This window comes from Garra rufa, chromosome 11 (assembly GCF_049309525.1).
Source record: "Garra rufa chromosome 11, GarRuf1.0, whole genome shotgun sequence".
In the NCBI taxonomy this organism is placed as follows: domain Eukaryota; kingdom Metazoa; phylum Chordata; class Actinopteri; order Cypriniformes; family Cyprinidae; genus Garra; species Garra rufa.
Window position 1 is genome coordinate 30,009,017 of NC_133371.1, and position 23,864 is coordinate 30,032,880.

Genomic DNA, 23,864 nt, shown 5'->3' on the forward strand with positions numbered 1-23,864 from the left:
AAATAAATGCAGTTCTTTTGAACTTTTTGTTTATCAAGGAATCCTGAAAAAATCATCACAGTTTTTTTTTAATCTTGAGGAAATCAGTGTTATTTATTTTTGAATGATTTCTGGAGGATCATGTGACATTGAAGAAGACTACAGTAATGGCTGCTGAAAATCCCGTTTTGCCATCACAAGAATAAATTACATTTTAAAATATATTAAAATATTGGTTATTTTAAATTGTAATAATATTTCACAATATTACTGTTTTACTGTGTTTTCTGTCAAATAAATGCGGCCTTGGTGAGCATAAGAGACTTCATTTTACACTACCAGTCAAAAGTTTTTTAAAGAAGTCTCTTCTGCTCACAAATCTATATTCATTTATTCCAAAGTACAGCAAAAACAGTCAAATTCTAAAAAATATTTTTACTATTTAAAATAACTGTTTTCTATTTGAATATATTTTAAAATGTTATTTATTTCTTTGATTTCCAAGCTGAAAACATTATTATGTTGAAAACAGCTGAGTAGATTTTTTTTTTCAGGTTTCTTGGATGAATAGGCAATTCAGAAGAATAGCATTTATCTGAAATATAATTTTTTGTAACATTATAAATGCCTTTATCATCACTTATGATCAATTTAAAATATAAATAAATAAAGAAATAAATAAAAGTATTAATTTCCATAATTCCTTTCCCCCAAAAAATTATACTGACTCCAAGTTTTTGAATGGTAAAAAATGCACTCAACTGTTTTAAATATTGATAATAATAATAATAATAAAAAAAATTCTTAAACAGCAAATCAACATATTAGCATGATTTCTGAAGGATTATTTGACACTGAAGACTAAAGTAATGATGCTGAAAATGTAGCTTTGATCACAGGAATAAATTACATTTTAAAATACTGTATATTCAAATAGAAAGCAGTTATTTTAAATAGTGAAAATATTTCACAATGCTTTTACCGCTTTTGCTGTATTTTGGATCAAGTAAATGCAGGCTTGGTGAGCAGACGAGACTTATTTGATTTCATGTTGAATGTCACACATTTAAAAACATGAAGCAAGTTAAACATGAACTAAATCTCTGAATAAATTGCATTAATATGCTGCAATCAAAAGGAATTTTTAATGATTAGAGTGTCTGGTTTGTCTCATATACCATGGGCGTCCATCTGTACCAGTCGTGATGTTTATGATGCACCTGTTGTCTTTGTGTGTGTTCACAGCACAGACAGGAGGCCCAAGGGATTGGCTGTGATGTCGTCAGGGTGGAGATAGATGAGGGTCTATCAAAAGAGCACCTGCTGGAGATCTTCATCAACTGTGGTAAGAGCCTCTTCAGTCATGGAGCGTTGTGTCAAGGAGTCACATTTCTCAGGTGATGATAGCCAAAGGAGCAGAGGAAGAAGATAACAAACCCACAGAAACAAGATCAAAACATTTGATTCTGTGTCGAATCCGCAATGTTTGGAAAGTTTTGGCCTCTGAGGATATTCCCTGAATAATTACATCTTTGCCTTTTAGTTGTTTGCCTGGTATTGATGCATTTGTCTTGCGAATCAGGGTTCCTGGTGTCTTTGCGTGAAGGGAGCGCTGGCCGTTGTGTTGTGGTGGTTTTGGAAGGTCTGCAGAGAGCCCACTCTCTCAGCCACCTCCTTGGAGACCTGTGCGAAGCCCTGGAGAACCGAGGATCTGTCTATTCCCTCTCTCTCAACCATGGTGAGACTCATCCATACAGATACAGCAGAGCTAGAATAGTCAATGTAGCTGAAAGAGCGTTTCGGTTCAACTCTTTTCTCCTCATGTTGATGGGCAGGTCACGATGGGCTTTACTATTTCGGTGAAGGAAGTTTTTTGATTGGCACACTGGCCAAGCCTCGCCTGCAGGGTGCTGAGCTACGATTACAGCAGCACTTCCGCTGGGTTCAGCTGCGCTGGGACACCGAGCCCCTCAATGGCATGCTGGGACGTCATCTACGCAGAAAACTCCTCCACAAGGTCAGCCCTGCTCATTATCTAATGAGCTGGAGGGAAGACCACCAGAATAGCTATTCAGCTCTAAATTTAGTCGAGATAGTTTAGTATATTTAGTGTAGTTTAGAGTGTACCATGTGACTGCTGAATCATTCATATAAACATTGAGACTTCTAACAGCATGATTAAGTATATATTAGGGCTGGGAATTTAACGCGTTAATTAGATTAATTAATCACCGGAAAAATAATGCGTTAATATTTTTAACGCAATTAACGCGCCCCTCCCCCCTATAGACCTGTAATGTTACACTTTGTAGAACTGCAGCAAGCTAGTAACAAAACAAAAAGGACAAAGAACTACATGGCTTGCTGAAGGGTAATTGTAAGTATAAAAGAGATGCTAGTGGAGCCGTTCATAAAACCAAAGTCATTTGCATTTTCTGTGACAAGGAATTTGCCTGTCATCCAAGCAGTTCTAGTTTAAAATACCACCTGACCTCTAAGCATGTTAATGTTTTGGAAGACAAGGGACTTATGGATGCATTTCGAATCCCTTCCTCTGACACACTACCGTCAAGAGTTATAGGCAGGGGTTCACATAAGTGGCCCGCTTGCGCGACCAAAATAAGAAAATGCGCTGTGTAAATAAGAGCGCGCATTTGCGTACCTACGTTGTTAATGTACAAGTACCATTTTAAAACAACAAACTGTAATACTTCCTAGGATTTCTATTTTAAAAATGAAAGCATAATTATAGGTCATTCGCTGTCGTTTTCAAAGCACAGTGCAAATACGTGACATTTTATTTACTGACCCTCATCACTGAACGTTCTTTAATCAGGAACGCGCATACTCAAGGCCACAGGCGTGCGCGACTCGGCGCACCTTTTGCATTACATACTTGTCGGCAACCCGCCAAAATAAAAGCTTGCTTATTTAGGTTTGAAAATGATGAAAATTCCGCATAAAAAATAAATACTATCATTTTATTTTTAGGTTTAATATAATTTTAAATCATAATACAACTACCACACTTTATTATTTTGTTTACTATTTTATTTTTTTATTTTTTTATTATATATTACTATCACTATTATTCATTTATATTTAATGGGTCACACTATGTGTAGTGTGAGGACCAAACCAAATCTGCAGGTACTCTTATGAGAACCAGGCTAAAAAACTTATGTGCACCCCTGATTATAGGCTTGTATTCAATAATAAATGGTAAAATAAAAACTGCTTTTTGTGATGTCTGTATATATGTGCGATTAAATGCGATTAATTAGATTAATTAATCGCCACACCGTGTAATTAATTAGATCAAAAATTTTAATCGCTTGACAGCACTAGTAATAATGGTAATTTAATTTATTCGTTTTGATATCTAGTTGTAAAAGAAGTAGATTTTAAATTCAGTTATTTTTGGGACACATAAAGAGATTTTAGTTGCAATTACAAACAATGGAAACTGAAACTTTTAAGTATCAAAAATACTTTTACAGTAGCTTTTAGTAAGAAATAGTCCACCAAAATAATCTTAAAGGGATAGTTCACCCAAAAATTAAAATTCTGTCATTGATTCCTCATCCTCATGTCATTCCAAACCCATACGATCTTCATTCATCTTCCACAAATTAAGATATTTTTGATGAGATCCAAGAGCAATCCATTATTTTAGTTTTCTTTGCGCACAAAAAGTATTCTTGTAGCTTCATAACTTTGAGGTTGAACCACTTATGTCACATGGACTATTTTAATGATGTCTGTTTCTGGGCCTTGAATGTAGTAGTTACGTTGCCGCCTATGCAGGGTCAGGATGCTTTCAAATTTCATCAAAAATATCTTAATTTGTGTTCTGAAGATGAACCAAGGTCCTAAATGAGTAGTTCACTTTCAGAACAAAAATTTACACAATGTACTCACCGATGTTCATGTCTTTCTTTCTTTAGTCATAAGGAAATTATGTTTTTTGAGTAAAACATTTCACGATTTCTGTCTATATAATGGACTTCTATGGTGTCCCCGAGTTTGAACTTCCAAAATGCAGCTTCAAAGGGCTCTAAACGATCACAGACAAGGAAAGAAGGGTCTTATGTAGCAAAACGATGGGTTATTTTCTGAATAAAAAATTACAATTTATATACTTTTTTTAACCTCAAACGCTCGTATTGTCTAGCTCGGCAAGACGAGTGTTTGAGATTAAAAAGTATATAAGTTGTAAATGTTTTTAGGAAATAAACCTTTCACTAGATAAGACCCTTCTTCCTCAGCTGGGATCATTTAGAGCCCTTTGAAGCTGCATTTAAACTGCATTTTGGAAGTTCAAACTCGGGGCACCGTAGAACTCCATTATATGGAGAGAAATCCTGAAATGTTTGCCTCAAAAAACACCATTTCTTTACGACTGAAGAAAGAAAGACATGAACATCTTGGATGACAAGGGGGTGAGCACATTATCTGTAAATTTTTGTTCTGAAAGTGAACTCCTTTAAGGGTTTGGAATGACATGAGGATGAGTAATTGATGACAGAATTAAAATTTTGGGGTGAACTATCCCTTTAAGATTATTTTGGTGGTCTATTTCTTACTTTGAACTATCTGTTTAATGTTCCTTTCAGTTAGCTGTTAACCTCAACATTGAGTCTGTAGAACCTGTAGAATGAATCAGTTGATTCACTGAAAAGATCTGAATCAAAAGAATAATTCATTTACAAATGGAGCTACAGTACTTATTTCTTTCATGAACACTCGTGAAGCCTAAAGTAATATCAGGATTAAAGAACCACTTTAATGATGCTTTTATGCTGCTTTGCATCTTTTTGAAGAGTACATTATACAAAATTGCTTCTTTTGTGACAAATGAAAGGAAATATGAGTTTGGAATGACTGTAAATGATGGGATTTTGGTTTTTGAGTAAACTGTCTCTTTAATGTTTTTCTGTGTCTGCTCAGACTCAGGGCCGGTGCTGGACATCTGATGATCCCATATACAAATCACTTTCTTGGGTGTGCTCAGTGTGGCACCAGCTCAACGCCTGCCTGTCACGTCTGGGGACCTCAGAGGCTTTGTTGGGACCCTATATCTTCCTCTCCTGCCCTGTGAATCCAGAACAGACCCAGGCTATTCCCAAGTATGCCAGTCTGGTATTTTCACAATACTGGAATTTCTAACTTCAGTACAATATTTTGAAAGATATTTGATGACATTTTCGTTAGCGTGTAGTGGACTTCAGTGGGGATCAACAGTGCAGCTTCGACGGGCTTTACATGATCCCAGACAAGGAATAAGGGTCTAGCAAAATGATCAAAACAAAAAATAAGATGTATACACTTTTAACCACAAATGCTCATTCTTTGTTGATTTACTTCAGTATTTTGTGTTAATATATTGGTCCATGTGTCTTTGTGTTTAGGTGGTTGGTGAGGCTTTGGAATGCAGTGATCGTGCCACGGGTCGAGGATGCTGTTATATCCAGAGTAACAGCCAAGCGCTCTCCCACCCAACGACGGTCCCCTAACAACAAAGGTCTGAGCCCTGGTCAGAGAGCGGTAGTCAAAGCAGCTCTCAATATCCTGCTGAATAAGGCTGTGCTGCAAGGCTGCCCTCTGCCCAGAACAGGTACAGCACCATCAAAACTGTGAAACTGGACCACAAAACCAGTCAAAAACCAAGTAGCACAGGTATATTTGTAGCAGTAGCCAGAAATACACTGTATGGCTCAAAATGATAGATTTTTCTTTTATGCCAAATATCATTAGGATAAGATCATGTTCCATGAAGAAATTCCAGATTTTCAAATAGTTGTTTCAGCCAAAAACTGTCCTATCCTAACAAACCATAAATCAATGGAAAGCTTATTTATATCTCAATTAAAAAAAAAAAGAAGTCCATTATGACTGGTTTTGTGGTCCAGGGTCACACATGTGCCATTAAATCTTTCAGTGTAATCATTATTGGTACTTACTGAAAAGAAACTTGACTTTTTTCTGTTTGTGTGGTTAGAACTTGAGAGGATCTTACAAGAGTTCCAGGGAGGATGTTTCCCTCTTTCCACCATTGGCTCCGCCTACAGGAAAGGTGGCAGGAAAGGCCGCGATAATGGAGCTTGGAGACGAGCCAATACCAGTCCAAGGAAAAAAGGAAGCCCTGCCTCTGGGAGGAGCTCTAGCTGCTCTTTAAGAGAAGGTGAGGTGTAACTAATAGCTTTGATTTTGCATTTAATGCAATTATGCTACAGTAAACAAGCAACTGTTGGAATTTTGTGTTAATAAAATCCTCAAAATAATCTGTGTTTGTTTATTCTTATTATCTTAAAGGATCTCTGGCCAATTCAAGCGCTCACTCAATGACAAATGTCAGTCATGCAAGGTGTGTTTCTTATGTGTGCATATGGTTGTACTACCAGCAGATGGCAGTGTTAGTCAATGATTATGTGTGTATGTTCTTGCAGACTCAGTGATGGAGTTGCTGTGGGTCTTTCTCTCTGCTCTGATGATGAGACAGATCTCATCAGAGAACTCCAGACCATGTGCTCAAGCAAATCTGAGCCAGACATAAGCAAGGTAATCCACGTACTACTGTTCAAAAGTTTGGGGTCGGTAAAATTGTTTTTAAGAACTCTTAATGCTCACAAGGGCAGCATTTATTTAATCAAAAGTGATGGTAAATGCATTATTTTGGTGAAATATAATTATAACTGTTTCTATTTTAATATATTTTAAATTAAATTTATTCCTGTGATGGCAAAGCTGAATTTTTAAAAGCTATTACTCCAGTCTTCAGTGTCACATGATCCTTTGGAAATGATCATAATGTTGATTTACTGCTCAAGAAATATTTTTACATCACATACACATTACAAAGCAGTGATTTAATTCTCTAGTCTCAGATTTTGTCTGTGCAAACTCCAAAAAAACAGCTTGTGCTTCTCTCTGAGACTTTCTGTTCAGGCTACGCAAACAGTCTGGCAGAGTTTAGCACATGGCCTTGCAGTTTCTAGGAATTGACGAGCTGTGTTCATTTCCTCTGTTACCTGGTACAGATTGCTCTCTTTAAAGAGGACTTCATCATGCTTCCAGACTCGATTCCGCCCACTCCTCAGAGGAGCGATGGCGAGGTCACGCAGCCCCAATCACGCCCTGTTACAACAGAGAGTGCTGTGGATATGACCCATCCTCCACCACAGAAGGCAAGTCTTTGATAAAACACCTTGGCTCTGTTCCAAAGCTTACTAAGCAACCTACACAGGTATCTGCCTTCTAAGGCAACATCCTAACTGTCATTGAGCCACAAAAAAAAAAAAACGATTAGGAATGCTTTACACATAAATAGACCGCCACAGTCAGGTTTCAAAAGTAAACATCTTGTTCATTTTCTTCATAGGGAAATGACAACTTACAAGCTATGAAAGACAGACTACTCATCCATTATCTTTGATTTGCCTTAAAGGGATAGTTCACCCAAAAATATAAATTTAAAATAAATTTACTCACCTTCAAGCCATCCTAGATGTATATGACTTTCTTTTTTAGACGAAAGTAAAGTCCTGGCTCTTCTAAGATTTTTAATGGCAGTGAATAGGTGTTGAGATATTTAAGTCCAATAAAATGCATCCATCCATCATAAAAAGTACTCCACACGACTCCAGAGGGTTAATAAAGGCCTTCTGAAGCAAATCAGTGTGTTTGTGTAAGAAAAATATCCATATTTAAATATGATTTATCCATATTTAAATATGATTTATATATGAATATATATGAATATGAAAAATATAATTTTTAGTCTCTCAAGGACCAAGTTTTGTTTACAGCAAAGGAAAACCAGTCTCCTCTTGGCATATACAGTCGAGGTCAAAAGTTTACATACACCTTGTAGAATCGGCATAATGTTAATTATTTTACCAAAATAAGAGGGATTATATAAAATGCATGTTATTTTTTATTTAGTACTGACCTAAATAAGATATTTCACATAAAAGATGTTTACATATAGTCCACAAGAGAAAATAATAGTTGAATTGATAAAAATGACCCCACTCAAAAGTTTACATACACTTAATTCTTAATACTGTGTTGTTACCTGAATGATCCACAGCTGTTTTTTTGTTTGTTTGTTTAGTGAACAGTGGTGCAAACTCAGACACAGAAAATGCTACACACTGCAAAAAAAAAAAAAGTCTTGTTTCCAGTCCAAATATCTAATAATTCTTAAATCAAATGATATTTAGACTAGAAACAAGACAAAAACGTACACAAAAAAAAGTAGGAAAGCATTTTTTGCAGATCACCATTTAAGGATAAACACCTTTATATATCTGAAAATATCTTGGCAAAATTCACTTGTTTAGTGCAGAAAAATAGGGATTTATTGCACTTCAGAAAGCCTTTATTAACACCCTGGAACCATGTGGAGCACTATTTATGATCGACAGGTGCACTTTTTTGGGCTTTAAAATCTCAACACCCATTCATCACCATTATAAAGCTTGGAAGAGCCAGGACATTTTTTAATATAACTCTGACTGTATTCGTCTTAAAGAAGAAAGTCATATACATCTAGGATGACTTAAGGGTGATAATTTTTTATTTTGGGGTATACTAATCCCTTTAAAATGTTGCCAAATGTAATTTTTTTTTTCTGTGAAAAGATCGACGGTGGTCGCACTTCTCCTCGGCGAGTGACGAGGCCCAGATCGCATCTGCCCGTCCCCAGCAGCAGAGGGGCTCAGCAGGTGAACGCCACCAGCAGCAGCAGCAGTTCCCTTCAGAGTCACAGCAGCACCCCTAGCAGAGCCTCCATGAGCAGCAGAGCAAGGCAGCCCCCATCCCATAACAACCGAAACAATTTCTCACAAGATGACATCTGGTTCCTGGACCCCAACTGTAATGAAAACTACAGTAACCATGGATAGACATCTCCCACTGCCCTCCCTTTGCCCCAAGTCCATTATGTTGTGAAGTTTGGTTACTGGCAGCATTTTAGTATTTGTACATGTTGTCCATACTTGTTACACTATATTACATTGTGTACTTTGGGACCATAGTTTTAATATATTCAACTGTTTAACTAAAGAACTTTGAGAAAAAAAAGTACGATGAACTAACAAGAGAAAGACTGCTTGAACACTTTACAATTTGCCTTTTAGGTGAAACGTTTTGGATCAAAGTAAGAGCTGGTAGTCTTTTTGCTCTTTAGTATTTTCAATCAATCGTGTTTTATGTTGAAATAAGTGAAAGGTGAGTTTTAAAAACTGTCGAAAATCAGGGTTTTACCAAATATGTGTAAATAAGAACTGGGAACTTAAATGTTGTATAGATTAGTGTGTGTGTGTGCGTGCGTGTGTGATATTGCGCTTGTACATTGGAGGAATTTTGAAGGGAAAGTGAGAACTGTATATATTGTTTGTAATAATTAAATTTTGGTTCATATTTTTTAACTCGTTTCCAAACGAACTGAATGTGGCAATAAGTACCGCCATCGCGAATACAGGATATTTTGTTTTTGTCCATTAAAGGGTTACTCCACCCCAAAATGAAAATTTTGTCATTAATAATCAGTTACCCCAATGTCGTTCCAAAACCGTAAACGCTTTGTTCGTTTTCGGAACTCAATTTAAGATATTTTAGATGAAAACCGGGAGCTTTGTGACTGTAGCATTGACTGCCGGGTAAATAACACTGTAAGGCCCAAAAAAGTATGAAAGACGTCGTCAAAATAGTCCATCAATAGTTCAACCATAATTTTACATTTTGTACACAAAGTAAACAAAAAATAATGGCTTTATTCCTCCGCGTCACACAGGCTGAAGTAGTTTAAGTCTTTGGTTGTTTTAATTGTGATGATTTGGCTCACATTGACCCACCAATCTCAACAAATTAGAATACTTCATAAGACCAGTAAAAAATACGTTTTCTACGTTTATTTACGCTTTGATTCGAACGAAAACAGCGTATCCGCGTGACGCAGTTGACAACAGCGTACGCTATTTGCGTCCAGGGGATAGTCTCTAAAATGGCGCTACGGTGACGCGGAGGAGACGAATTGTTGAATGAAGTCGTTATTTTTGTTTTCTTTTCGTATAAAAAGTATTCCCGTAGCTTCGTAAAATTATGGTTGAACTGCTGATGGCAGATGGACTATTTTGTCGACTTCTTTCATACTTTTCTGGGCTTTGACAGTGTTATTTACTCGGACAGCCACAAAGCTCTAAATATCTTAAATTGTGTTCCGAAGACGAACAAAGCTTTTACGGGTTTGGAACGACATGGGGTAAGTGATTAATGACAACATTTTCATTTCGGGTTGGAGTAACCCTTTAAGCCATAATTAGTATTTTCAATTACTGTCATGCGTGCTCAGTGACTGGCTTGACCTTTGACGTTGTGAACCCCAACTACGAAATCGGAAGCGGCGCGCATTAACTTTTCGTTTGTCTTCTATATTGAACATTTAAGTATTATTTTAAAGTCAGTATTGTTCATATGTACAGAAGAGATTATAGTCGAGCTCTGATGTTTAAATGTATTATAGTTGTCGGATGAGGTTCAGAGAAATTGTCCTGTTTCCTCCAAGCACAACAATTAAAAATGCACTATCCTAGACATCACCTCAGCACTTGGGTTTTCTTTTCTCCACAAGAGTGTTTGTTTGAAACCGAGTGATTCAGCTGGAATCGTTTATCACCACCAGCTATGTTTTTGTGTCCTCTTCTATGAAGCTTCCCACTATAACATAAGAGTGCAATGAGGTCATTCCTGGATACCACACAGAAAAAAAAACGAGAGAAGCACAGTCTTGAAAAATATTTTTGCTTCACAGAAAAGTCTTTATATATATTTACACTTTAAAATAATCAATGTTTTTGTTTGTGCCTTTCCTAATTCCATGAGATAATAGAGTTTTGCCATTTACATGATTCATATGATCCCATTTCCTGCTTCCTCAAAGCATGGCAGACGTTGGTCATGCGTTAACTTAATAAATTAAATGTTCAAAGAATAGAATACATTTGATTTGGAGATAAATCATAAAAGCTACATTATACAATTGTGTGCAGTGTTCGATTATTCCTGGCCTCACTGTGTCCCATTGTGAGAGAATCTTGAGTACCTCTTGTGACATTTAAAAAAAATAAGTATCTTTTTCGTAATGAATGTCAAATGTTCTGACAATAGGTCATCCAATATAATGTACCATTTGGAGACCGTTGTAAGCGTGATTGTTTTTGTGAATTCCAGTTTGAGAGGCTCAGAGACGAGTGTCTTGGATATTGTCCTCTGCTTCCTCTTGCAGTGTCTGCGTAACAGAGCTGAGTTTGGTTTGAGGGGTGCGCATGCTGGAGTTGCGGCGAGGGAAGAGTTTGAGGCGCTCCGCTGGACTTATGGCCTGCTTTAGGTGACTGGTCTCGTTCAGCAGCTTCTGAATGGAATCGTAGGTCTTCACCTGACCCTTGTCCATCATCTGCAACAGAGTCAAGGACAAACTTCTAAAAATATATTTTTAGCAGTGCTAAAGTCTCGTAAGCTCACCAAGGTTATACTTATTTTTGATCAAAATATAGTTAAAACTGTGAAATATTACTGCAGTTAAAAATAACTGTTGGCTATTTTTGCATATTTTAAAATGTAATTTATTTCTGTGATGGCAAAGCTGAATTTTCAGCATCATTACCGCAGTCTTCAGTGTCACATGATCATTCAGAACTCATTCTAATATGCTGATTTGGTGCTCAGAAACATTTATTATTATTATCAGTATTGAAAACTGGGATGACTTATAAGGTTGGTTTCACAGACAGGGCTTAAGCCAAGATTTGGCCATTGTTCAATTAGGATATTTAAGTAGTTTTTATAAACATGCTTTGGATAAAAAACACTACTGGTGTGTATCTTGAGACTAAACAATGGCATTGACATATTTTAAGATCAGTCAGTGCAAGTTTCTTTCAGTTAAAACCCAGATATGCATTTTAGTCTGGGACAAGACTTAAGCCTTGTCTATGAAACTGGGGTATACAGTACAGTTCAAAAGAACAGCATATAATTGAATTTAGAAATATTTGGTAAGCATCTACTGTCTTTACTGTCACTTTTGATCAATTTAATGCATAATGTAGAATAAAAGTATTAACAGTGTTTATTTTTTACATCATACTGACCCCAAACTTTTAAACCGTGGGGTATGTTTGCCTTTTTTGAATAACACACAAAAATTGTCCCCTACTACCTAACCAAAATCATAATTCTGTCTTTTTCTCAGAAATGCATGATATAAACTCATAATTGTGAGTTATAAAGTTAGAATAGCGGTTTATAAACTCGGAATTGTGAGTCAAAATTGCAAGATAAAAACAAGCTATTCTGACTTTTCTTGCAAATGCGAGTTTGTATAGTTTTGTTAAATTTTTGAGATATACATTTGCAATTGCAAGTTTATATCCCAGGGAAAAAAGACCATGTTCTTAGAATTGCAAGTTTATATCCTACAATGCTGACTTTATTTCTCAGAATTGTGAGTTTGTATCTCGCAATTCTCATTTAAATTCTTAGAATTGCGACTTTATTTCTCAGAATTGCGAGATTATATCTCACAATTATAACTTTCTCAGAATTGCAATTTTATTCCCTAGTATTGCAACTTCTTTTCTTAGAATTGTGACTTTATTTCTCAGAATTGTGATTTGATATTTCAGAATTGTGACTTTATTTCCATAGAATTGCAACTATTTCTCAGAATTGCTAGTTTATATCTCACAATTCTCACTTTTTCAGAATTGTGACTTAAGAGTTTTGTGAGTTTATTTCTCAGAATTGTGACTTTCTTTCTTAGAATTTTAAGTTTATTTCTTAGAATTGCAAGTTTATCTTGCAATTCTCACTTTATTGCTCAGAAATGCAATTTTATTTCTCGTAATTCTCACATTATTTGCAAGTTTATATCACAACTCATTTTTTTCCCACAATTGCGAGTTTATAGGATGCAATTCTGAGAAGAAAAGTCAGAACTGTGAGTTTATATCTTGCAGTTCTAAGACAAAAATCAGAACCGCCAGATGTAAACTCAGAATTGTGAGAAAAAAATCGGAATTGTTAGAAACTCGCTATACTTTTTTAAATTTTTTGTTCTGTGGTGGAAACAGGCATAAAAATGTGGATAATAATTGTAAAGAAAAATAATGCTAAAAAAATTATGATTTTTAAATTGGTATTGATGGGATAGAGAGGCAGTACAAGAGCCTTACCAAGAAAGACTGGCACTCGAGCAACGGTTCCACTTTGTGTTCAGACAGTAATATGGTGCATGTGGAGAAAGACTGCCGTAATGTTTTCTTTAACACCTTTATTGTTCTAAAAACCAAAGACAAAGCACAGCCACTCTTATTTACCATGACATGAATTCATTGTACTTGGACCTATCAGCCAATGGTGTTAAGACTCACATTGGATCGAGGTGGGCACTAGGCTCATCCAAAAGGAGGATGCGGGCTCCGCTGAGGATGGAGCGAGCCAGACATATGAGCTGCTTGTGGCCGTTACTCAGTACATAACCTCCGTATTCCAGCTGGAAGTCCAATTTGTCTGGAAACTGTTCAATCACTGTTTTGAGGCCAACCTGCACACATTAACACAGAAAGAACTGTAAATGAAGCAAATACTTTCAGCAAGGTGTTAATGCATTTCACAAGAGGAGAATAAATTAAATGATTTTAATGACTAAAAATGGGAAATATATTTCATTTAAATGTTATCTTAAAAATGACATCTAAATTATAATTTAAGAACTAGGAAACAAGACAAAGTGCGTCATTTCTATGCCCGACATGACAACATTTAGAGGTTAAGCATATAATTGCTGGCTCACAAAATGGTCCTGGCCATTCTCAATGGATAACCAGATGACCTCATGTTTTGCTTTAGAAAAGGTCACTTCTTTTATAAACAACAAATAGGAAACCTCACACACCAAAAGATTGGTAGGTACATAAGATAATAACTAATAAATACTACCACAGCTTGCAAAAACATGAAGAATTTGTAATGCAAGATTTAAGTCATCCAACCGTCGAAAGGAATTAAGAAAATCTTGTTGTTTGAAACCCTAGTTGTTTGAAATTTGTTGTCAGAATTACAAATTACACCCTTCACCTTTAACTGCTCAGTGGCAAATAAAGTGTTGCCATAGTCCCGGCAACAGAGACAATGCATTTGACAATGCAGTTTCTTTGAATTGCTCTATAAAAAAAGGGTCATCAAAGCACTTGACCTCAACAGTGATTGATCATTTGCTCTAGACCCCTGCAGCAAAGACCCACCTCCTCCGTGACCCGCCACAGCTCCTCATCACTGTGGCAGCCATAAGGGTCTAGGTTCATGCGGAATGGTCCCGTAAAGATAAAGACTTTCTGTGGAAGGAGATATTCACAAAATTATTGCTTGAGATGTTATGAAGAGAGAACTTAAAAGCTGTTCCTCGAACCACACTTACCTGAGGCACCACACCAAAGGCTTTCCTCCACTTCTGAAGTGGCATTTTGTTCCAGTTGACCCCGTCGATGGAGATCTCACCATCTGTGTAAACCAGCTTCAAGAGAGCATTGAATAGAGAACTCTTTCCAGAACCTGTTCGGCCCAAGATACCCACCTGAAAAAGATCACATGATTAGTCTGATCGGTAATTTCACAATAAAACAAAACATGTGAGCAGATTTACATGCTATAGAAGTGTATCTTCAGTAATACATGTAACATAATCTGTTAGAAGCCAGTCTCACAATACACTTCACAGAACTTACAGAAATGAGTGTGGAAAAGATAAAAGGCTGATCATACGGGACTCCTCTTTTAGCTAATTTCAGTAAATTTACTATCTGTTCTGCATTGCATATATTGTTCTGCAAAGGCAAAATGCAGTAACTTTGTCAAAACCGAATAATGACCGAAAACAAGTCCTGTGATTTTTTTTGAAAAAGATATATAAAAGATATCGCAATTCTAAATTTTCCTCAGAATCATGAGATACAAACTAGCAATCACGAGTTACAAAGTCCAGTTCTGAGGGGAAAAAACTGATGTTCTCAGAATTGCGCGTTTATATCTCACAGTTCTGACTTAACTCGCAATAGCGTTATAAAGTCAGCATTGTCAGTTTATATCCCACAGTTCTGACTTTATTTCTCAGAATTGGAACTTTATTTCTTAGAATTGCAACTTAATTTAAAGAAAATTCTGAATTGCGAGTTGAAAATTTATATTAAAATCAATTTTAGTGTTGGTGTAGTTGTTTCATGAACTTAAAAAAAATTAAATAAATAAATATTAATTTCTAAAATGAGTAAGAAATATTTTTGGATTTTTTGGGGGGAATGAATAAAAATAAATATTATTTCCTTCCTTCATACATTCATTCCTAAAATGAGAAGAAATATTTCTAAATTAAAACTCTAGGATTGAAAATATACTGTAAAGCTGGAAATAAAAATAGTTTTGGGATTAAGATAGGGGGATGATATAGGTGAATGAATGAATATATGAATTTACTCATATTCATTGCTAAAATGAGTATGAACGATTTCAAAAATTTAAAATATACTTTAAACCTGAAAAAAAAAGTTTTAAGTTTTAAAAGTTTTAAATAGTTTTACAATTTTTGGAAAACACACACACACACACACACACACACACACACACACATATATACAGTGCCCTCCACTAATATTGGCACCCAAATATGAGCAAAGGTGACTGTGAAAATAAATCTGCATCATTTGTCCTTTAGATCTTTCATTTGAAAAATTCACAAAATTCTAACCGTTCCTTGAAGTAAAACGATAGAAAATGGGGGGATATCTCATTATGAAATAAATGTTTTTCTCTAGTTCACATTGGCCACAATTATTGGCACCCCTAAAAATTTGTCCCCAAAAAGTATATTCCCAAAAATATTACATTTGTTTTAGCACATCCAGGGTGGCTATGAGTATAAAATTGTTCAGTCATGACTTTCTGTTCCACAGGATTATAAATTTGAGGAACACAAAAGCCAAATTCCCTTAATCATCCGTCACAAGAAGTAAAACCAAAAAATATAGTTCTGATGTGCAGAACATATTTGTTGAGCTGTAAGAAAAGAGCTAAAGCATTGAAAACCCCCACCCCCACCATCAGGGCAATAATCAAGAAGTTCCAATCAACTAAAGATGTTACAAATCTGCCTAGAAGAGGATGTGTGTCTATATCATCCTAATGCACGATAAGGAGGAGAGTTTGAGTAGCCAAAGACTCTCCAAGGATCACAGTTGGAGAGTTGCAGAGAATTGTTGAGTCTTGGGGTCAGAAAGCCTAAAATCAAATGATCAAACAGCCTCTACATCACCACATGTTTGTTCCAGAGAGTTTCAAGAAAAAATCCTCCTGTCTCACCCAAAAACAAACTCCAGCATATTCACTTGTCAGACATGATTGAAACTTCAAACAGGACTGGCTTCTGTGGTCAGATGAAACTAAAAAATAGCTTTTTGGCAGCTAACCCTCCAGATGGATTTGGTGTAGACAGGGATAAAAAAAAAAGTTCCCCAGTGCTCACAGTTAAAAATAATGCTAGGTCTTTAATGATGTGGACCTATTTTCCTGCCGGAGGTCCTGGACATCTTGTTTAGATACATGGCTTCGTAGATTCTATCAAATACCAGCAGATGAAAAATCAAAACCTGACTGCCTCTGTTAGAAATCTTATAATGGGCCATGGTTGCATCTTCCAAAACAAACATCAAAATCAACACAAAACTGTGTCACTGAGCACAGAATGAAGCTTCTACCATGGCCGTCCCAGTTCCCTGACCTGAACCCTGTATAGAAACTGAAGAGAAGAAGCACCAACATGAAGCTGGGAAGAGAGAGATTCTGGAGAATCTAAAGAGATTCTGTTTGAAGGAATGGCCTCTGATCTCTTGTCAGGTGTTCTCCAAACTGATTAGACATTGTTGGAGAAAACTGTTGTTTTGGGAAAAGGATGTTGCTATAATTGGGTGCCTATAATAGTGGCCAACGGGAACTAGAGAAACTAGGTTCACCCCTAGGTTCTATTGTTTTACTTCAATGACAGGTTAGAATTTGTGAATTTTTTTTTAAAATAAAAGATCAAAAGGATAAATTGCAGATTTATTTTCACATCCACCTTTGCTCATATTTACCAAGGGTGCCAATATTAGTGAAGGGCACTGTATATATATACTGTACACTAGATTCTATATTTCCATTTCTAAGCCACGGATCAATTAACCCTTTACCTGTCACTCCCATTTTTGAACATAGATGTGAAAATACACTATCCAAACCTACATTTTTATAATTCATGAATGAAAATATTTTGTAATATGATTTTGATGTAAATTTTCCATTCCTACATAATTTGTAACAAAAATATGTAAAATATCTATTGACCTATATATCCAACGATATATAGTTGATTAGATTAGGATTTATTTGTAATATGGTGAAGTAAACAAGGGTTTAGGGAAATTTGTCACACTAAACTTTTAACACAAAAGGTAAAATGTGATGCTGAGAATACAATTTGTAATAAAAAAAAATAAGCATTTTAACTAATAGTATTTGACTTTTAGACCCCACTGTCATGTCATGCTGTGAGACAACACTTTTACAAAATGCACAATATGATAAAAGTTTTGCATATTAGCATTTATTTTACTCAAACTATTTTCATTTTAAACAGGAGAGTAAGTATTTAAAAAAGTTGCCTCTACCTACCCTCTGTCCACCGTCCGCAGTGAAGGACAGGTTCTTAAGGACAGCGTGACCCCCTTCTGTGTATTTGACTGTTAGATTCTGCACATCGATCTGACCGCGGTTGGGCCAGCTTGAGTTGGCCCGTGAATCAACGTTCTCGAAGATCAGATCCGAGCATTTACTTTTGTCCCGTTTGGGTGTCTCAGACGGTAGGTCGATGAACTTAAAAACCCGGTCAACAGAACGCATCTGGAGGAAGAAGGATTAGAAGAACTATGATGTAATCAGGTCCACTGAGGTCCAAGCTGCATGTGGTTTGTTTAGCCTTCAAATGATGCTTAGCCTCTGTGTTTGTGTGTGCGAGTACAAATGCGCACACAGTTACACCATGTGGCAAAATAAAGCGGCACTACTGTATAAATGTGTATCAGTGTGATTGCAACTATTCTCCTGATAGGGTCATAGTGAGAGAAAACAAAACGTTCTGCACCTTGATAAGCGTTAGTGTTGCTCAGACAATATTTTCAACAGCATTAGAGAACAGGACAATTTCTGCTGGAAAACAAGAAGGAACCTTACCATTCCATCTACCGCAATGCTGGTGGCAACACACCACTGGAAGGTGCCTAGAATGAGCATTGCCAGGCATATGACGATACCAATCTCGCCCGGTTTATCCTCTGTGGAATAAGGCACACACATTCACATGCACCAACAAGCAAGTATAAACATCAAGTACAAGATTGCTCATTGAACTCAGTCAAACACTTCAAAGGCATTTTCCAAGCACTGCTCGTAATTACCTCTTAATAAAACCAATTGTCTGTAAAACCCACTAAATCAAGCGTTCATTGACTTTTTGGACCCACAGAAAACCGTCAAATAAACAGTGGCATCCGCTTCACTCTCACATATTTAGAGACAGATGGAGGAGCGCTCTTACGGTTGGTTCCTACCGCAATCCAGGCGGTCAGCGTGAAAAAGAACACAAAAAGGATGTCGGAACGGAAGAGGAACCATCGTAGGGTCGACAGGTAGAGGAACCACGTGGCCGTGTGGGTGTTGAGGGTCTTGTTGAACAGGTTCTCAAAGTAGGCCTGCCGCTCAAAAGCTCTGATGGTCCACAAACCCTTCAGCGAAATGATGAGGTGGGAGAAAATGGGGCTACGAGCTGTGATGAAAAAAGAATGAAAGATGTCAACAATGTGTATTCATTTCATTTTAAAGGTTTAGTTTTGACTAAAAATGAAAATTCTGTCATTAATTTCTCACCCTCGTGGTGTTCCAAACCCGTAAGACCTTTAATCTAATGAGTACAAATTAAAATATTTTTGATGAAATCCGATTGCTTTCTGACCCTGCATAGACAGCAACTCAACTAACACGTTCAAGGCTCAGAAAGGTGGTAAGGACATTGTTAAAATAGTCCTTGTGACATCAGTGCTTCAACTGAAATGTTACGAAGCTACGAGACCATTGCTGTCTACGCAGGGTCTGAAATGTCTTGGATTTTATCAAAAATATCTTAACTTGTGTTCTGAAGATGAATGAAGGTCTTACGGTTTTGGAACGAGTAATTAAAAACAAAATTTTATAACATTTTTGGGTGAACTATCCCTTTAGGCCCCGATCACACCGAACGCGTCTTTTAGTTCTAAAAACGCGAGGCACACAGCACTCCCTTTTTTTTTGGTGACTTTTAAAAAAAGAGCAGTGTGCTGCGGTTTTTTTATGTTGCTAAGCAACAACCAAAACAGCTGTCCTGTCAGTCAAATCAAAGGATTATAGCGCAAAACGTTTTTTGCTGTTAAGTAAACTGTCATATTAGCAGAAACCCTAAAAAATACAGCTCTGGGTTACCCACGACAGACACCAAAGGTTTCTCCTCCATTTCTTGCAGTCTCCGGACTTTATAAGCAACAGTAAACTTTCGTCACCACAACAGAAGGCCCGCCTCTCCATTCATTCGATTGGACAATGGAAAAGAACGCGAATGACGTTGGGTGTTTTCCCGCTCAGAGTTGATTTTTTTTCAACTTCAGGCGCTCAGAGCGCTCCTGCAAAAACGCGAGGCGCCTGGGGCGTATAAGCAGCGCGCAGAACGCTCACTGCCCACAGAACACCATTCAAAAAGGCGCCTCCAACTGCAAAAACGCGTTCGGTGTGATCGGGGTCTTAAGTCTTCTGAAGCAATAGCTTTGTATGACAAAAAAGAAAAAGAGTAAAAAATCAAACTTCATTTTGGCCTGTGGGCTACCCTGGAAATCCAGAGGTCTCGCGAGAGCACAACTTGAATTGTCTCTGCAAGACACTCTGGCATCGAGCAATGATGCACGTTACAGCATTACGTAAGCAGTTCTGGAAACCAATCAAATCGGTGTATCTGATGTCTGGATACGGCAAGAGTTTAATCTATCAGTTAGCGTGTATCACCGTGTATTGTTGTGATTGGTCGTGGCATTATCCAATTGTGTGCAGTGAGAGTTTCAAATGCATGCTTGGTGCCGCCTCTCAAGTAAGGCCCTTTTCATTGCTCGAAGCCAGACCCTTAATCTTAATAGATTAGGGTCTGGATTTTTTTCCAGGCTACCTGTGGGCCACTTTTAAGATGATTTTTTTTTGTTTGTCATTTTAGAGCTTGACACCACCAATCTCTATAGAAATTAATAATTTTTGATTATACTTTTATTCAGCAAGGACCCATTACATTGATCACAAGTTACAGTAAAGATATTTGTAGTATAACGTTACAAAGCTATTCTATTCCATATAAATGTCTGAATATTTTTTCAAAAACATAAAAAAATCGTATGTATGAGTATAGAATTTAATTGGCCACAAAAATTGAAAAACACAAGTAATGCATTCTGGGAAATTATGTGTTCTTCCACCACTGTCCACATAAGTGGCTTTGCTAAATATGATGTAATACATACAGTTGAGGTCAAAAGTTTACATTCACCTTGCAGAATCTGCAAAATGTTAATTATTTGACCAAAATAAGAGGGATCATACAAAATGCATGTTATTTGTATTTAGTACTAACCTGAATAAGATATTTCACATAAAAGATGTTTACATATAGTCCACAAGAGAAAATAATAGCTTAAATTTATAAAAATGACCCTGTTCAAAAGTTTACACACACTTGATACTAATTCTCTGTTGTTGTCTGAATTTTTTGTTTAGTGATAATTGTTCATGAAAAAATCTTCAGGTCCCACAAACCCTTTCCAAAAATGACTGTATGATTTTGAGATCCATCTTTTCACACTGAGGACAACTGAGGGACTCAACTATTATACTACCATGCAACTAGAAGGTTAAAACGCTCACTGATGCTCCAGAAGGAAAAACCATGCACTAAGAGCCAGGGGGTTGAAAGCTTTTTGAATTTGAAGATCAGGGTAAATTTAATTTATTTTGTCTTCTGGGAAACATGTAACTATTTTTGTAGTTTCTGAAGGGCAGTATTCTACTAAATAAAAAAAAAAATGATATTTAGGCAAAATAAGAAAAATATTCACATTCTCATTCTGTTCAAAAGTGTACATCATTGGTTCTTAATGCATTCCTTCTGGAGCATCAGTGAGCGTTTGAACATTCTGTAATAGTTGCATATTAGGATTTTTCTGAAGAGCTGCGGACAGTTTAACTATTCAGAACAAACAAGGGACTCATGAAAAACTATCACTAAACAAGAAAAAACACAGCTGATAAACACAATGATAGGAATCAACACAGTATTAAGAATCAAGAGTATGTAAACTTTTGAATGGGGTCATTTTTATAAATTCAACTATTATTTTCTCTTGTGGACTATATAAATGTCTTTTATGTGAAATGTATTATTCAGGTCAGTACTAAATAAAAAATAACACGGATTAGTCGGCGCCCATAGCCTTGTGGTCAGCGTGTCGACATACGGCACCATTGCACTCCGGGCATCCCGTGTTCGAATCCAGACTTGAGGACCTTTCCAGATCCTGCTCCCTATCTCCATGCCATTTCACTTCCTGTCATATTATAATAAAGACAAAAATGCCAAAAATTAAATCTAAAAAAAAAAAATGCATTTTGTATGATCCCTCTTATTTTGGCAAAATAATTAACATTTTGCAGATTCTGCAAGGTGTATGTAAACTTTTGACCTCAACTGTATATACTAAGTGTAAAAGCATTTTCTTTTAAATTATACATGCCTAATGCTTTAGTACAGATCAAGTTTCAATTTTTTCGTCTTTAACTGTCAATATTGAGCACTTGTATTTCGACGCCATCTGTGCCACACATTTTCAATAGCAGAAGGGATCAGGAAGAGGAAGGAAGAAATAAAAGTCCTGCCCTCTGTCCTTTGGCCTTCAGGCAACCTCATAACCAAAATGAACTAAGTTCAGCAACCCATGATATCATTAAATCATCACATTCTTCTCATTCATCACAGCTTTTCCTTGCAGCATTCCTTTCCCTTTCTATAGACAACACAATGCCTTTAGCTTCTGTTGTTTGAAAAACAATAGGATTGCGCAGTTTTCTGGGATCCCCGCCATGAAGCTTGTTGCTCAGTGGATGGTGACTGAATGATATCAGGATAGCAGCAGAGGAAATCCCTGGTCGGGTTTTTGCTAACCCGGTTTTACAAAGTACGGAAAGCCCTAGTTGCTTTCTTGGAGGCCCTGAACAGACAAGCTGACAGTAGGAAGAGCCACAGAGAGTGACAATTGAAGCTAACAGGAGTTTTCTTCCTGTCTGAGTTACAGAGAGACTAACAGAAATGGGTCTGCCTTATTCAGAGATGTAACAGATGATTGGTCCAGAGACAAAGCTCTGACCTCCCGCCCATGCCGCTTCCTTTGAGATATCCTTTTCACTTTCTGGTTGACTCATCCATCCTCTGCTCCTCCCCTGTTTTTGGACCTAGCACTGACCTCCCATCAGTGCCTTGTCTAACTGGCCTTTTCGTCCCTGGCAGCAAGCCACACGCCAGCACGCCGCGTGCGTCAGGAATGCCTTTGCCAACTGTACAGACGTATCTAACAACTGCATGCAAAGAATGCAAACACTATCTGGCCTTACCTTCTGTCTCCAGCTGTTTAAGCTGTTGACCCGTACGGAGAAAGTACTTCCTCATCACAATGAAAATAATGGCCAGGGGAGTTGCTATGAGGAATATGTACGGCCGCACGATGGACACCACAAGAATACAGCCAACCACCACCACAGTCAACTATTAGGAAAAAAAAGCAAAGTTTAAAGGCTTTAAAGTAATAATTTCATTAAATGTATAAGTCATTTATGATTTTTTTAACGTTACAAAAGATATCTATTTCAAATAAATGTTATTTTTAACATTCTGTTTATCAAAAATTTCGAGAAAAAAACACAATCACAAATGTTTCTTGTGCATCAAATCAGTGTATTAGATTTAAATTAATATATTAATATATAAATATAATATATACACAGTTGAAGTCAAAAGTTTACATACACCTTGTAGAATCTGCAAAATGTTAGTTATTTTAACAAAATATGAGGGATAATACAAAATGCATATTATTTTTTATGTAGTACTGACCAGAATAAGACATTTCACATAAAAGACATACATATTTACATATAGTCAACAAGAGAAAATAATTGTTACATTTATAAAAATGACCCTGTTCAAAAGTTTACATACACTTGATTCTTAATACTGTGTTGTTATCTGAATGATCCATAGCTGTGGTTTTTTTTGTTTTGTTTTTTTGTTTAGTGATAGTTGTTCATGAGTCCCTTGTTTATCCTGAACAGTTAAACTGCCCACTGTTCTTCAGAAAAGTTCTTCAGGTCCCACAAATTATTTGGTTTTCCAGCATTTTTGTGTATTTGAACCCTTCCCAGCAATGACTGTATGATTTTGAGATCCATCTTTTCACACTGAGGACAACTGAGGAACTCATATGCAACTATTACAGAAGGTTTCAAACACTCACTGATGCTCCAGAAGGAAAATGATGCATTAAGAGCCAGGGGTGTAAACTTTTGAACGAAATGAGGATGTGTACATTTTTCTTATTTTTCCATATATCATCTTTTTCATTTAGTACTGCCCTTCAGAAGCTACAGAAGATACTTTCTACTTTGTTCCCCAGAAGACAAAA

The 23,864-nt window shown here is 36.6% G+C and overlaps 2 protein-coding genes across 2 annotated transcripts in view; one reads left to right on the forward strand and one right to left on the reverse strand.

The window, feature by feature from the left end:
* Positions 1–10,583, forward strand: part of cttnbp2 (cortactin binding protein 2) — a 58,363-nt gene extending 47,780 nt beyond the window's left edge. Inside the window, exons 14-23 of the mRNA XM_073851010.1 lie at positions 1,225–1,324; positions 1,562–1,717; positions 1,815–1,996; positions 4,930–5,108; positions 5,391–5,596; positions 5,981–6,163; positions 6,295–6,346; positions 6,429–6,540; positions 7,020–7,166; positions 8,625–10,583. Of these exons, the coding sequence (XP_073707111.1) occupies positions 1,225–1,324; positions 1,562–1,717; positions 1,815–1,996; positions 4,930–5,108; positions 5,391–5,596; positions 5,981–6,163; positions 6,295–6,346; positions 6,429–6,540; positions 7,020–7,166; positions 8,625–8,888 (1,581 nt within the window). The 3' untranslated portion in view covers positions 8,889–10,583. The remainder of the gene's footprint in view (positions 1–1,224; positions 1,325–1,561; positions 1,718–1,814; positions 1,997–4,929; positions 5,109–5,390; positions 5,597–5,980; positions 6,164–6,294; positions 6,347–6,428; positions 6,541–7,019; positions 7,167–8,624) is intronic.
* Positions 10,584–10,728: 145 nt separating this feature from the next.
* cftr (CF transmembrane conductance regulator) overlaps positions 10,729–23,864 on the reverse strand; it is a 35,010-nt gene continuing 21,874 nt past the window's right edge. Inside the window, exons 19-27 of the mRNA XM_073851011.1 lie at positions 22,798–22,948; positions 18,665–18,892; positions 18,301–18,401; positions 17,743–17,970; positions 14,462–14,617; positions 14,289–14,378; positions 13,416–13,588; positions 13,218–13,323; positions 10,729–11,437 (exon numbers count right to left, since the gene is read on the reverse strand). Of these exons, the coding sequence (XP_073707112.1) occupies positions 11,225–11,437; positions 13,218–13,323; positions 13,416–13,588; positions 14,289–14,378; positions 14,462–14,617; positions 17,743–17,970; positions 18,301–18,401; positions 18,665–18,892; positions 22,798–22,948 (1,446 nt within the window). The 3' untranslated portion in view covers positions 10,729–11,224. The remainder of the gene's footprint in view (positions 11,438–13,217; positions 13,324–13,415; positions 13,589–14,288; positions 14,379–14,461; positions 14,618–17,742; positions 17,971–18,300; positions 18,402–18,664; positions 18,893–22,797; positions 22,949–23,864) is intronic.